This window comes from Brachypodium distachyon, chromosome 1 (genome assembly GCF_000005505.3).
Source record: "Brachypodium distachyon strain Bd21 chromosome 1, Brachypodium_distachyon_v3.0, whole genome shotgun sequence".
Taxonomy (NCBI): Eukaryota; Viridiplantae; Streptophyta; class Magnoliopsida; order Poales; family Poaceae; genus Brachypodium; species Brachypodium distachyon.
Genome location: NC_016131.3, coordinates 7,450,215 through 7,463,682, shown reverse-complemented (window position 1 = coordinate 7,463,682; position 13,468 = coordinate 7,450,215). Strand labels below are relative to the sequence as shown.

The 13,468-nt window shown below is 46.5% G+C and overlaps 2 protein-coding genes across 2 annotated transcripts; one reads left to right on the top strand and one right to left on the bottom strand.

Annotated features, from left to right (window-relative positions):
• The first annotated feature begins 3,284 nt into the window (after positions 1–3,284).
• LOC100836097 (glucan endo-1,3-beta-glucosidase 7) lies at positions 3,285–5,833 on the top strand. Its single transcript, XM_010232388.3, has 3 exons — positions 3,285–3,701; positions 4,379–5,433; positions 5,533–5,833. Exons 1-3 carry the CDS (start codon positions 3,623–3,625, stop codon positions 5,698–5,700), a joined length of 1,302 nt encoding a protein of 433 aa, XP_010230690.1. The 5' UTR covers positions 3,285–3,622; the 3' UTR covers positions 5,701–5,833.
• A 66-nt stretch (positions 5,834–5,899) lies between these two features.
• On the bottom strand, positions 5,900–11,739 carry LOC100833638 (cyclase-associated protein 1). The gene is made up of 10 exons (XM_003560425.4): positions 11,329–11,739; positions 10,772–10,943; positions 10,621–10,685; positions 8,720–9,044; positions 8,462–8,627; positions 7,961–8,070; positions 7,827–7,882; positions 7,678–7,734; positions 6,405–6,548; positions 5,900–6,268 (listed from the first exon to the last, which is right to left on the bottom strand). Exons 1-10 carry the CDS (start codon positions 11,608–11,610, stop codon positions 6,182–6,184), a joined length of 1,464 nt encoding a protein of 487 aa, XP_003560473.1. The 5' UTR covers positions 11,611–11,739; the 3' UTR covers positions 5,900–6,181.
• Between the last annotated feature and the right edge of the window lie 1,729 nt (positions 11,740–13,468).

Below are 13,468 nucleotides of genomic sequence, written 5' to 3'. Positions count from 1 at the left end.
GCGGACAAGTGAGACACATAGAGAAGTCAAAAGATAATAGATTTGCATGTTTTAGCGAATCAACTGTCTGATCACTTTAGTGACTTGAGAAGTGTGACAAAATCACATGTGCCTGCGCGCAATGTACCAGAAAGGGTAGAGATACCCAAGGATCCTGTGGGTCTACCCGCTCGAGTCCAAAGCCTAAAAGGACGAGAAATCCGGTTCCTCAAATCCCAAGTACTCGGGGACGCCCGACGAAAAAGGGCAAGGGGGATTTATCACACTCGGTTACTAAAAAGCCCCGAGAGAGTGAGGGGAGCCGATTGAGACCTGGCACAAGTACGGAATCTCCAGCGCAAGGAATTCCGGACTTTAACCTTCCAACAGTGGAAGCATCCAGCAGAGATGTGAGCGCACACATCGGCGCGGAAAAACTAAAGGACCTCGCTCCAGGAATGGGAAATCCTGTTGAGAAAGAGAATGCACATGATGCGCCCCATGACGAAATGGCCATAGATTATGTTAATACGGGAGGATCAATAAACCGAGCGACTGCTAATGTCGACATAAACTTTGCTAAAAAAATTGTCGCAATCATCGATCTTGACCCCGAGCCTAACTCGCTCGCTGATTGTAAGAAGAGGTCGGATTGGAAAGATTGGCAGAAGGCAATAACTACCGAATTATTATCTCTGCACAAAAGAGAGGTTTTTGGACCTGTGTGTCGAACCCCTCCCCACGACGCCCCGTCGGCTATAAGTGGGTATTTGTCCGCAAAAGAAATGAAAATAATGAGATAGTACGGTACAAAGTAAGGTTAGTTGCTCAGGGGTTTACTCAAAGACCTGGGGTCGATTATGAGGAAACCGACTCCCCAGTCATGGATGGAATTACCTTTAGATATTTGATCTCAATGGCAGTCAATATGGACTTAAAAATAAATTGATGGATGTTGTTACTGCTTACCTGTATGGTAACTTGGATTCGGACATTTATATGAGGATACCTGATGGTCTCCCGGTTCCGAACCAAGACAGAGCAAACAGAGATCTATACAGTGTTCAACTCAGGAAGTCACTGTACGGACTTAAACAGTCGGGTAGAATGTGGTATAATCGCCTGAGCGATTTTCTACATGAAAAGGGCTACACGAGCAATGAAGATTGCCCATGTGTATTTATACGGCGATACCAAGATGGATTCTGTATAATCTCGGTGTACATAGATGATTTGAATATCATCGATACACCTGAGGATATTGAGGAAGCAAGTTCTTACTTGAAGTCGGAATTTGAGATGAAGGATTTGGGTAAAATCAAGTTCTGTCTAGGTTTGCAACTGGAACATTCCCATGATGGGATTTGAGTGCACCAGTCTACCTACACTCAAAAGGTGTTGGAAAGATTTGGATTTGACAAGGCATATCCTTCAAAGACTCACATGATTGGGCGGTCATTACAGCAATACAAGGACCTTTTCAGGCCGAAAGAAGAGGGGGAGGAAGTTCTAGGTTCAGAATTTCCTTACCTGAGTGCTATTGGAGCACTCATGTACGTCGCGAATTGTACACGGCCGGACATTGCGTTCACCGTCAATTTGCTGGCTAGGTACAGCTCCGAACCTACCAAACGACATTGGAAAGGTGTTAAAGATGTCTTTCGGTACCTACAAGGGACCAAAGATCTTGGGCTATTTTATAGAAGGAATCAAGACCTATCTTTGATAGGCTATGCCGATGCAGGGTATTTGTCGGACCCGCATACATCCAAGTCTCAGACTGGATATGTTTTTCTATGTGGTGGAACTGCTGTTTTATGGAAATCGTCAAAGCAAAGTCTTATATCGACTTCGACGAACGACTCGGAAATCATAGCACTATATGAAGCATCACGTGAGTGTGTATGGCTTCGACGGATGGTTCGCCAAATTCAGCAGACCTGTGGGCTGAACACCGTCCAGACCCCCACCATTATTTTTGAAGATAATGCAGCTTGTGTTGCACAAGTACAAACGGGTTATGTGAAGAGTAACCTCACCAAGCATATAAATCCTAAGTTTTTCTATGCACATGAGTTGCAAAAGATGAACGAGGTAAAGGTCTTGCATACTAAGTCGTGTGAAAATCTTGATGATTTGTTCACCAAGTCACTACCGGCATCCACTTTTGAAAGGTGTGTGTGTGGAATCGGTATGTTGAGACTTAGAGAGATGCAAGGTTCAGGAGGAGATACTTCACATACTCATCGTTAAATCTTGATCATGGCGATCAAGTACTCATCTTGGAGATTGAGTAGGTTGTACTCTTTTTCCCTTATCGAGTTTTCTTGTGTTTCTCGCATGAGGTTTTTAACGAGAAAATCTGTGCAATATAGCAACGTGTCATATGCTCTCTTTCTCCATGTGTTTTTCCCACTGAGTTTTTTCGGAGTTTTTGAGGCATATAGCGTACGGATAATCGCCCAAGGGGGAGTGTTGAGGAACCAACGACGGGGTGGGGTGGCCACCGAGTCGTGCGCCCTCCACCAACCCCCCTGTTGACTCGTTCGTCCACCTAATAGTTTGTTGTGGGCTCTTATCCATTGGGCTATATAAAGGAGAGAAGGCTATCCCTTATACGTACACTTGAGATCAGAAATTAATAAAGAGCTCATGTTTCTCTCTACTTCCTGGTGTTCATCTATTTTCTCGGGATCGGCAGATTATTGAAGGTCCCGGCCGATCTTGCAGAGTCCTGTGTGGACAAATCCCCGCGGCCGGAGATCAATGGCCCGTAGATCTGGGTTTTATGCATGTTGGAACTTGCTCTTTTATAGCCGTTGGAAGTCGTCGAGTTCACGCGTCTCAACTTTTTGGAGGTGATTCGTGTCGTACTGTCGTCAAGCCTACTGATTTTTTTACAGTTATTACTACACACCATCGTCGGGCCAAAATGAACAGCAAAAGGTCAGTTTAGCACATTCGTCACCACGCACTCGTGCATCCCAAAATAACACCGGCACCCACCCGCCCTGTCTGTCACCCGTATATCGTTGGCGTCCGTTATGCGTGCCCGCGCGTCACGCCACTAGCTAGCTAGCTAAAGCACGCACGACGGCGGCAGGTGGGATAGACAGGTAGGAGAAAGAGGACTACCTATCCAGATTCTAGAACCGAACACCACGGCAAAAGGGCCAGCAACACTACTGTTGCAGTGTGTGCCGACCTCGGTCCCGGATTCCCGATCACTTCCTACGCCTCCTGGCTCCACCGCGTCGTGTTCAGCTCAGCCAGCAGCACTCGGGTCGTTCAAATCAGGCTGCCACCTTCCCCCGAAGAAGCAAAAGGCAGGGCGGGGGCTTTATTTTCGCAGTAGGAGGAGCGGGGAGAGAGGCTTTATAGCGCTGCGCTTTGGTTTCTTTCCCTCTCACTCTGCTTTCCTCCAGCCTTATTATTGTGCGATCAAAGAGAAAGAGAGAGGCTTGAGAGCCCACCGTGTTTTCCTTTCTCCTCCTCGCTAAGCAACTAAGAGCCCGAGCAGCTTAGCATTAGTTATTAAGCTGCAGGGTGCGTGGGAGCACGGAAGTGAAGCAAGGGACAAAAGGGTACGAGGAAGCAGAGGCAAAAACAGAGAGCTGATCGAGAGCCGGGGAAACAGCCGGAGATGGCAGGGAGGAGGCAGACTCCGCTTCTTCTTCTTCTTCTCCTGGGGTTCTGGCAGCTCATCCATTTCCCGTTTGCAGGTATGGAGGCTCTTCTCCTGCCTTCGGTCCTGTCTGTTTTCTGTTCTTGCTATTGAGGTGTGTTTGGACCTTGCAAGATTTTCTTTTTGTTTTTTTATTCCCTTTTTTTCCTTCGAGATTTGAGCCGAGCACATGTCCACATATTGATTCCCGCTAGCCAGAAACTCAGGGTATCATTGCACGACGAAGAAGAAAGAGAAAACAGCGTGTGCAAGGCAACCGACGCTCCAGTCCCCACGACTCGCATAGCTTTCGACCTTCTCAGGGTTTCATTGCATAACGAAGAAGAAATGAATCCCTGCACGAACATCTCAAGGAAAGAACAATGAGTGCATTTCCAATACAAGTATTCTCGACCGTGCAAAATATTTAGTAGCGGAAATGATCCAATCCAATCATGAGTGCGCGCTCGTGATAAAATCGTATTCGCTCATCTTGTGACGGTGACATGTAGCTTTTTTTTTTTGCGACGAACGGTGACATGTAGCTAGCCGGCCGTGCATCGACACCTAGATGTACTGCCCTGACAACATTTCTCCACATGCATTTGCTTAGGCCATTTGGATTCCCTAGAACGCACAACCTTTTTGTGGTCGTGACAACTGAGCAACCCCAGCGAGTGCATTTCAATTCCTGCCGCTGCCGACCACTGACACAATGACACACGTGTTCTGCAGCGCCGCAGTCCTTCATCGGCATCAACTACGGCGACGTGGCCGACAACCTCCCGCCGCCATCATCCACGGCGCGGCTCCTCAAATCCACGACCATCGGCAAGGTCCGGCTCTACAGAACCGACCCGGCCGTGGTGTCCGCCTTCGCGGGCACGGGCATCTCCCTGCTCCTGGGCGCGGCCAACGGCGACATCCCCTCATTCGCCTCCTCCCCGTCCGCGGCCGCGGCCTGGGTCGCCGCCCACCTCCCATCCACATCCTCCCCTGCCATCACCGGCATCTCCGTCGGCAACGAAGTCCTCTTCAGCGACGACGCCTCCCTGGCCTCGCAGCTCGTGCCAGCCCTCCAGAACATCCACGACGCGCTGCCGCCAAACTCCAGCATCAAAGTCTCCACCGTGAACGCCATGGACGTCCTGGCTTCCTCCGACCCGCCGTCTTCCGGCGCGTTCAAGCCGGGCCTGGCAACGGCCCTGGACCCGCTGCTGGCGTTCCTGAGCAAGACGGGCTCGCCGTTCCTGGTGAACCCGTACCCGTACTTCGCGTACCAGAGCGACCCGCGGCCGGACACGCTGGCGTTCTGCCTGTTCCAGCCCAACGCCGGCCGGCCCGACGCCGGGTCCGGGCTCACCTACACCAGCATGTTCGACGCCCAGGTGGACGCCGTGCGCGCCGCGCTGGACGCGAAAGGGTACAAGGACGTGGAGGTCGTCGTGGCGGAGACCGGGTGGCCGCACGCGGGCGGTGCCGACGAGGCCGGGGCGTCCGTGGAGAACGCGCGTGCTTTCGTGGGTAATCTGGTGTCGCATCTCCGGTCCATGGTCGGCACGCCGCGGATGCCGGGGAAGTCCGTGGAGACGTACCTGTTCGCGGTTTATGATGAGAACCTCAAGCCCGGGAAGCCGTCGGAGCAGTCGTTCGGGCTGTTCCAGACGACGGCCCTGGCCGAGATGTACCCGACGGGGCTCATGAGGAACGGGACTGCAGGATTGGCGCCGGCGCCGGCGCCGGCGTTGCAGCCCGCGAGCTCCGCGACCGTGCCGGGGAAGCAGCCACAGGTGGGTTTTTTTTTCACGTTTGATCACGCGTTTTTTTGAGTTTCTTACTTCGTACGAACTTATGATGGAGCCTGCTCTTGTTTGTTTCCGTTGGTGCAGGCGCAGCCGGGCTCAGCGGCGCCTACCGGCCTGTGCGCGCCGGGGTCGGTGAATAGTACTAGCACCGGCGCCTGTTCTCGTTCTACACGTAGTGCTGCTGAATCGCCTCGCACTATCAAAGTGCTCAACCTTGTTGCTTGTTTCTGGTTTATGTCTTTGTTAGTCTGACCTTTTTTGGTCTATACCATTTGTTGCCAGTGTATTGCTTGAGCCACCTTATGGTTTGCTGATATGTGGTGTTGCAACGAAACTGTCATGTACAATTCAAGTGTAAAGCCCAGAAACATCCGTGTTGGAAACAGATGACAGCCTCACAACGTTAAAGAACCCACATCAACGAGACAAAGACACTGACAGTGTGGTGACAAGCTGAGAATCATGTTGTATAAAGAATGATCAGCTCAAACATACACAAGTAGTTTCTTGCCATACAAATATACCAACCATGTGCAAGTTAAACATACAGGCATCGCGCACTGAGCATGGACAACGGAAACAACAATCCGTAGGCAACACCTAATGCTTCAGAAGAAGCCGAGAACGGCTACAACTCTCAGCATACCACCAGCTTAAGAAACAAGGCAGAGGCAGCATCAACCAACCAACCAACCAAACAGAACAAACACAAAAAAGGAAGATAACATCAGATCTATGCGCCAGAGTGAGAAACTGGTGAGGTGATGAACTGCCCGTCCTTGAAACTATGGATGTATTGCTGAGGCAAAGCATGCTCCACCTGAAGCATAAGAACCAAAGTTAGGTCCAAGCGTGTTGGAACTTATTTCTAGGCTACTCAAGTACTCATAATGCTATTTTGCACTGCACTAGTCTACAGAAGAGGAAGTCGGACGTGAATACAAATAACGGCTTACCCAGTCGCCATCGGTGACGCCACTAGGGACCAACACGTTCATTTCACTAGATTTAGCTGAAGTAATGGAAGCTCCCAGTGAATGTTTGCTCAAGTATAACTGACACCCAGATGTGTTGTCGATTGATATTGTTGGTGCAGTGCCCTGCAAGCAAAAGACAATGACTTGGTCCTTCACGACACTCCAAGAAGCAAACAAAATTCTGTAGACTAGTGATGTTATGTGGATGGCAGGAAAAGGAACAACTATAGAAAATTAGCTCAGTACTATGGCAAAAGAGGAGTGAACTGAAAAGTAACATAAGGGCCAGGATTTGTAGAGACGGACCGTATGTCAGTAATATATTGGATGATATATGGGATAATTTAGCTTGTTGAAATTTGTAACCCCAAATTACAGAGGTAACATTAGTACTCCCTCCAGCCGGAATTACTTGTCGAAATATTACATGTATCTAGACGTTTTTTGAACATAGATACATCTATGTTTGGGCAAATTTGAGACAAATAATATGGGTCGGAGGTAGTAATATATTTCAGTAATATATTGGATGATATAAGGGCCAGAACTGAAAAGTAACATAAGGGAATGTACGGAAATACAGAAGTTCAAATAAGCAGGGATTTTAACAGCACGTGAAAGCTTGAGTCATAACAAAATATTAGTTGAAGTAAAGAGGCAAACAAATCTTATTGTCAATAAGCCACTTCAAAGCACATAAGTGGATGGAGATAGAGAGGATACACACAAGAACGACAATTATTGATAAGTTAGAAGTGTTGCAATAAACTTCCGACAAACATAATATCTTCAGCAACAGATACCTCTGGCAGTAAAGGATAATAACAAGAAACCAAAGTGATCTTATTAGATCATCTAAGAATAAGTGGATGACAAGGAGGTTTCCTTACTTTTCTAGTTTTCAATACAATGCTGCAGTTCTGAAACGAAGTTTCTCTGCAGGTCTAAAAGGGCTTCCTCCATCCGCGGTTATAAATTCATATCTCAGTCCGAAGTTTTTTTCTTTTTTGGGTTCATATATATTTGACTATCCATATAATAAATATATTGTTACAGATTGTAAAAGACATGCAATACTGCGTCATTTCGGCGTGCTCAAGTTTGATAAGACAACAGTATGGGGTCAAAGTTCAAAAGGTTTCACCGGCACACAGACCAAGCAGCCTTTTTAGACTGAGCAGAATAGTAGTACAAAGGAATCAACTACTTAAATTTAATTTATAAACATAACATCACAAAAATAATTCAATACCTGACATTGCACCTCAACACCGTTGCAGTTGACAACCTCAAAAGCTGCTACAACATCCTGCAAATACATAGTACACAAACTTATCAATAACACAACAGTGCAACACAAATTCACTGAGGTCCTCTTGTCCCAGAATGGTTTTTGCTAACCTTGAAAACGATTCCGAATTTAGCACATTTGTCAACAGTGATATTGTTCACTTTACCTGCAATTTTTTTTACAGTTACTATTGACCAAATCTTACATATGAATGCAATATATCCAAAGTACAGATATACATTACCATTTACTTGAAGGACGGAATCCTTGCATCCATACACATAGATGGATTGTCTAGAATCGCAATCATCAATAGCAAGGTCCTTTTTGCCAACTTGATTTTCAACCACCCATCTGCCATTTTTAAAATCTCAGAGGGAATATTAAATAGAATTATAACCTAAGAAAAAAGTATGGGCCACTTTTCCAGAATCACAACATTATCCTACTTAGTAAATGATGCTCCGTTACGAAACATATACAGAATATCATCACTACAAGAAAACTGATTCGGGGAAGGAAGTTAGCTCCTCTAACCCACCCAATCAACATAAGGTTTCCAAACTACCCCACAATCCTACATGGTTGGGCCGCCTGGCACTGATGCAGGACATCAATTAAGCCCATGATATACCAGCATCAACCTACACTAACGTCCTACATAATATATGACTAGATAATACAACTGTTTGATTCTAAGAAAAAGATAATACAACAGTATTTTTAGAACTACAGTAAGACTTACTTGCGACCCATCTGAAGCTCAAGTTTTGGGGGTCCAGACTTGAAGGCAAAGGATGCTCCGCGAGAAGTCTTCTCAGGAGCAGGAGCCGTAGCAGCAGTACTGTTAACAACACCACTTCTATCAGCACGGTTCTTAGTCTTCATGTCATCAGTAACCTTCCGCAAACCTGCACAAGAAAAATGGGGCTTCATATGTCTGTTATTCTGAAAGGGGAAAATAAATCATCGGGGCATAGACAAAGCAAATGCTTCCATCCACCTGAAGTCACAGGTTTGCCCGAACTGATCTCTTGAAAGACAGCTGACATTCCTTCTTTAGGCTTCGCGGACTTTGGAGATTTCTCTGTGCTAAAAAGAGGAGCTGAAGGTGGAGCTGGTGGAGGAGGAGCCTTAACCGCTGGTGCTTTAGGTGTTGGAGCAGCGGCCTTTGGTTGGGAAACGGGTGCACCACCAACAGGACCCCAGACAGGTCCAAGAGGGTAATATTTCTTAACATAATCCCGCAAGCCAGGTACGTAGAGCTCCTTCAATGCTTTAGCCCACTCAACATGGTCAGGGTCTTTGTTCCTGTACTCCACAAGAACCTAAGGCAAAAATGGTGCATATGCATCATGAACCAAACAAGTACAAAAATACACATTTGGTCCTGTAGTTGAATGAAAATGAATGTTCAGTTGGATCTCTAAAAGCCTTGGCATGCAATTCACAAAGTAAATCACTCTATGCAAGAGAGCATCTTAAAAACTTTAATCAGAATCGTCAGTAATGCAGGAAAAACATAAGCAAATATTTCCCTCCAAAATGATCTGCTGCTATGAAATTAGCATGTGATGGTTTAACCAATATGCAAAAAAAAAATCTTCATCAAAGTTTTAGAAGAAAAGCATATTTTCTGCACTTATGCTACTCTGAGCAATTTTAATAGTATCAAGTCATCTAACATTTAAAAGGTGAACAAGTTGTAAGAAAAATCGCAGTCCCCACAATTCCATTGCAGAATTATGCTGACAGGTTAACGTTGTCACTCCTCTTTCCTTACAATTGTACACATAACACTGGCCTATCTCAACTTCCCGGCCGTACACAATTATGCTGACCTGCCTGAGTGACACAGTCGACCAAAGAACAATTATCCTTGTTCTTACTCTCAGAGCATATGTTCCTTGTCAGACCCAGCCTGTAACACCTGCAGTGCTGACCTCTGCCTCATCCAGACCAGACCGTTGCCCTGCTGTCCAAATCCTGTCCAAATCTCCTGGGTGGTGCGATTGAACGAACTATCCTTGTTCCGTCGTCTACTTCTGAGCCTGGTTCTAGATAGAACCTAATGTCGCTCAACATTGGAGCATACGGAATGGCTTGTATCTAAAGAAATATCTGAACTCTCCAACTCATTGAGTAACAACACAAGATACAAGCCCAACAGAATAGAAAACGGCACTTTTACCGAACCCCCCCCCCCCCCAACACACACTTCCCTTTTCCCTGGTTTGTTTGCTCAGCTCTCCTATGCATCTTGTGTTTGGTCTAATAGCTTGGAGTGTGTTCACTTCACCCTCTTTCGTCGACTCAACATCCATTTCGTAGGACGAAAGTAGCTCAAAAAACAAATGCGACTTTGCTATGGATAATAATCAATCACATAATGTTTGCCGTCAGCAGATCAACGTCACATCTCTGCAATTGCGGTTGCACCACGCTCTATTTTAATTAGAGGTTTTTTCAGGATGTCCTTTAGCCGTACGTGGACAAGATTCGTTTGCCTTTCAGCTAGTTAATTTGATGCATCTATTTTTTTGGTAACTTGAACCTTGTTTGTTATATTAGCAACCGACGAACTATGCCTCGGTGATAGTAAAGGAAGATGAATTTATACCTAGTTAAGGTTCAAAATAAATTTGTTTAACAAGGACAATAAGCAAGTAGTGAACAAGCAGAAAAGCTAAAGGGGGTTTGTTGCTTGAAGAAAAAAGGATGAAAATTCGCAGTGTGTTATCATTGCATCCCACCAATCTATTGTGGATCCCTCCAACAGGAAAGAACACTGAAAGCATTCTGATCAGTCGTTTGTTACTCAAAATCTATCCAGAACAGTACCTATAATGCCACAAGTATAGTGGAACAAAAAAATATACAAAAATGGCCTAACCAAAGGAATACCTTGTTATTATAGAACTCAGCCATCTGCCAACTTTCTTCAACATGTGCTGTTGGGAAACTCATGCCTTACAGAGAGGAAGAAAATGAAATCAGCCGTGTATCTTTTATAACAACTGACAGGAATTAAAGCCAATGAAGCTATTTCACTAACCACAATCTTTTCCTAGGAATGCAACCCAAGCCAAAGCAGCGAGACTGTCAGCAACGCTCTTCATATGATTAAAATAGTCGGGCCTCCTTCCTTCAGTCATAGCAATTGCTTTCCCAATAACATCATTAAGAGGCTTAAAGAAATCCTGCGCATTAGCCATTGATGCAGGTTTCTGCACAATAATAAAAAATGGCTCAGTGATGCTAGAATGGGGATTGGATTTTCCAGATCCATCAACCGATGCACTAACTTCACTTCATGTGCCAATGCACGACCAAATACAAATACAGGGTATTGATGTACATGACGGCATCCTAAACTGAATTGCTCTTTAGAGAGGCCACTCAAATAGAATGACCTCAGCTCCAACCGTCTCGATCAACAGAACCCTAAATTCCTGGCCATGCATCAAAATCTCGGCTCGATCAACCATTACCGCGCAACTCCTTCCACAGACACGCATCGGATTTCCCAATATCAACTAAAAAACTGCAGATCTAAGCTCCGAGTACAGCCGAAACCACCAGATCGAGGCAGGGTAAATGAGCGCGCCGTACCTGGAGCTGCTTGGCCTGGATGAGGAGGTCCTTGGCGACGGTGAAGGCCTCAGCGAGGACCTTTGTAGCGTCCAGCACCTTGCCTCCGATCTTCTCGGCCGCGGCCGTGAGGCGGCCTATGGCTTGGGCGACGAACTCGTCGTAGGCCACGATCGCCGGATCCGACGCCCCCGGGACTTCCCCAAAGTCGCGCGGCGCCGAGGAGAACGAAGCTCCGGAGGCAGCTGCGGCCTCGAGCCGGGCTACCGCCGCCTCGAGCCGCTCCACGAGCGCCTTCTCCATCGCGGAACCGGGTGGGGGTGTGTGCGGGCGGCGCCGGTGGGTGGGTGTGTCCGTGCGACGGTGCTAGGCTGCGAGCAAGCGCGTCTCTGTGGCGCCGCTTCCAGCTGTTGCGTTTTTTATGGCTTTTGCGGCTTTGCGAGTCGTTTGCGTGTAGTGCCGCTGTGTTTTTCTTCCCTTTTTCTGTGGCGACTGAGCGAAATGCTGGGGCATTAATTGGGTAATCCTTATTTTCAGGATACGGCAGAAAGACCGACTTATCGTGCTGTATTTCTTCCAGTCGTGCCAGCGACGACTTACAACAGTTTTCAAAGGAGAGAGGGTATTTTAAGCTCAGGTAATATGCCTCTCTTAAAAAACGCAGGTGTGAAAAAATAGTTTTTTTTTCTTTTTTGGCAGTGCCAAGGCTTCTTGTCCACCAGCGAACACTAGATCCCATTCTCCGGTGACAATTAATTATTTGAATATTGTCATATCAAGTTTCTTGAACAACATGGTCGAATCAGGAAGAAAGAACATCTCAAATTTTTTCTTTGCTTCTTTGAGCAAGAATGGTATATTTTGAAAGCCAAAAGTAACACTATGACTATCTGTGTTTGCTTTGCACCTTTTCAAGAGTCCATGAGATCCGTGATCAGCAAAGTTGAAATAACAAAGCCAAAGGGACACTGCAATGGGTAGTAGCATCGCTTCACATCGGCTCTCCTCTCTTCACTTGGTCGGAAATCGACCGCCCGTGACGGCGACTGCCAAATAGCTCTACCCCTATTAAGGGTTTATCCTAAAAATAAACTCCTTTCAAAATAAACTACTCCAACAGAACACTCAAAGGGCCTCTTTTCCTCCCTCGTTCCCTTTCAAATTACGGGATCACATTAAGGTTGATGATAACTTTTAAATTTTAGGGAAAATTTAGATTGATGATAACATTTTAATTTTAGGGGACTTATAGATTTTGCAGCAGCTTAAGATCAACGGTCTTTACATTCAGGCTTTCGTTGAGGTCCAGGGTAAGCCCAAAACTGGCTGGAGGACCGAATCTGACTTTGCTCAGGCCCAAACCAATTCAAACCTACGATCTGCATATTTTGTCTGTGGACTGGTCGTTTCGCATCGTGGGCCACGAGCCCATTTGCGCCTGTGCGTGCTTCTCCGGTGTGTGCTTCCTTTCCATCTCACACTGTAGTGTAGACCGCATCAGTGCAGCACTGCTTTCATTTTGCTTTAAAAACATCATTGCTTACATATTTATCGATAGTGTCCCTAAAAAACAAATTTATCAATAGCCATCATTTTATTATTTCTTAATAGTAATATACCTGAAAGACAAAGGAAACCCGCAAAGGCACGCCATGTAGTCACCGTGGTTTATAGCGTCCGAGGGCTCGACTGGATGCAAATCATGCCCGGCTACGGCTTACACAAGAATAGGCGGCATTCACGTTGCCGTATACACATGCCACAGTGCTTCCACTCTGAGACAAGTGGATGGATTCCTTGTACTGTATGATCCTCGTGGGCCAACCTTCTCAATCACACAGCAATAGGATATCGGCCCGTTGCTGGTATAATACCCCCATGATATGGGGACATCACTGTGTCCGCTCACCTATGCAGTGCCACGCACGTACCGTCCGGATGGACCATTGCCGGACCCCCGACCAATTTTATGCAGTACGTAGGAACAAGACAAGTAGACAACTAGACTGATCGATGAGACAGTGACTCGTCGCTAGTTGAGATGGTCTAGACAGTGTAGCAGCTGCAGTAGAAGAAATGAGCTAGAACACCCGGCCCGGCCAGCACTAGGCCTATATTAGCAATACAAACCTTATCCTTTTCGGGGTATCAGTAACTCGAC

What these genes read in the sequence shown, in the direction of transcription:
- LOC100836097 (XM_010232388.3), top strand. Translation starts at nt 3,623, where the DNA reads ATGGCAGGGAGGAGGCAGACTCCGCTTCTTCTTCTTCTTCTCCTGGGG. An exon ending in CATCCATTTCCCGTTTGCAG is followed by an intron (nt 3,702 to 4,378) that starts GTATGGAGGCTC and finishes CGTGTTCTGCAG; the next exon opens with CGCCGCAGTCCTTCATCGGC. An exon ending in TGCCGGGGAAGCAGCCACAG is followed by an intron (nt 5,434 to 5,532) that starts GTGGGTTTTTTT and finishes CCGTTGGTGCAG; the next exon opens with GCGCAGCCGGGCTCAGCGGC.
- LOC100833638 (XM_003560425.4), bottom strand. Translation starts at nt 11,610, where the DNA reads ATGGAGAAGGCGCTCGTGGAGCGGCTCGAGGCGGCGGTAGCCCGGCTC. An exon ending in CTGAGTTCTATAATAACAAG is followed by an intron (nt 9,045 to 10,620) that starts GTATTCCTTTGG and finishes TTTTTGCCTTAG; the next exon opens with GTTCTTGTGGAGTACAGGAA. An exon ending in GGGCAAACCTGTGACTTCAG is followed by an intron (nt 8,628 to 8,719) that starts GTGGATGGAAGC and finishes TTTCTTGTGCAG; the next exon opens with GTTTGCGGAAGGTTACTGAT.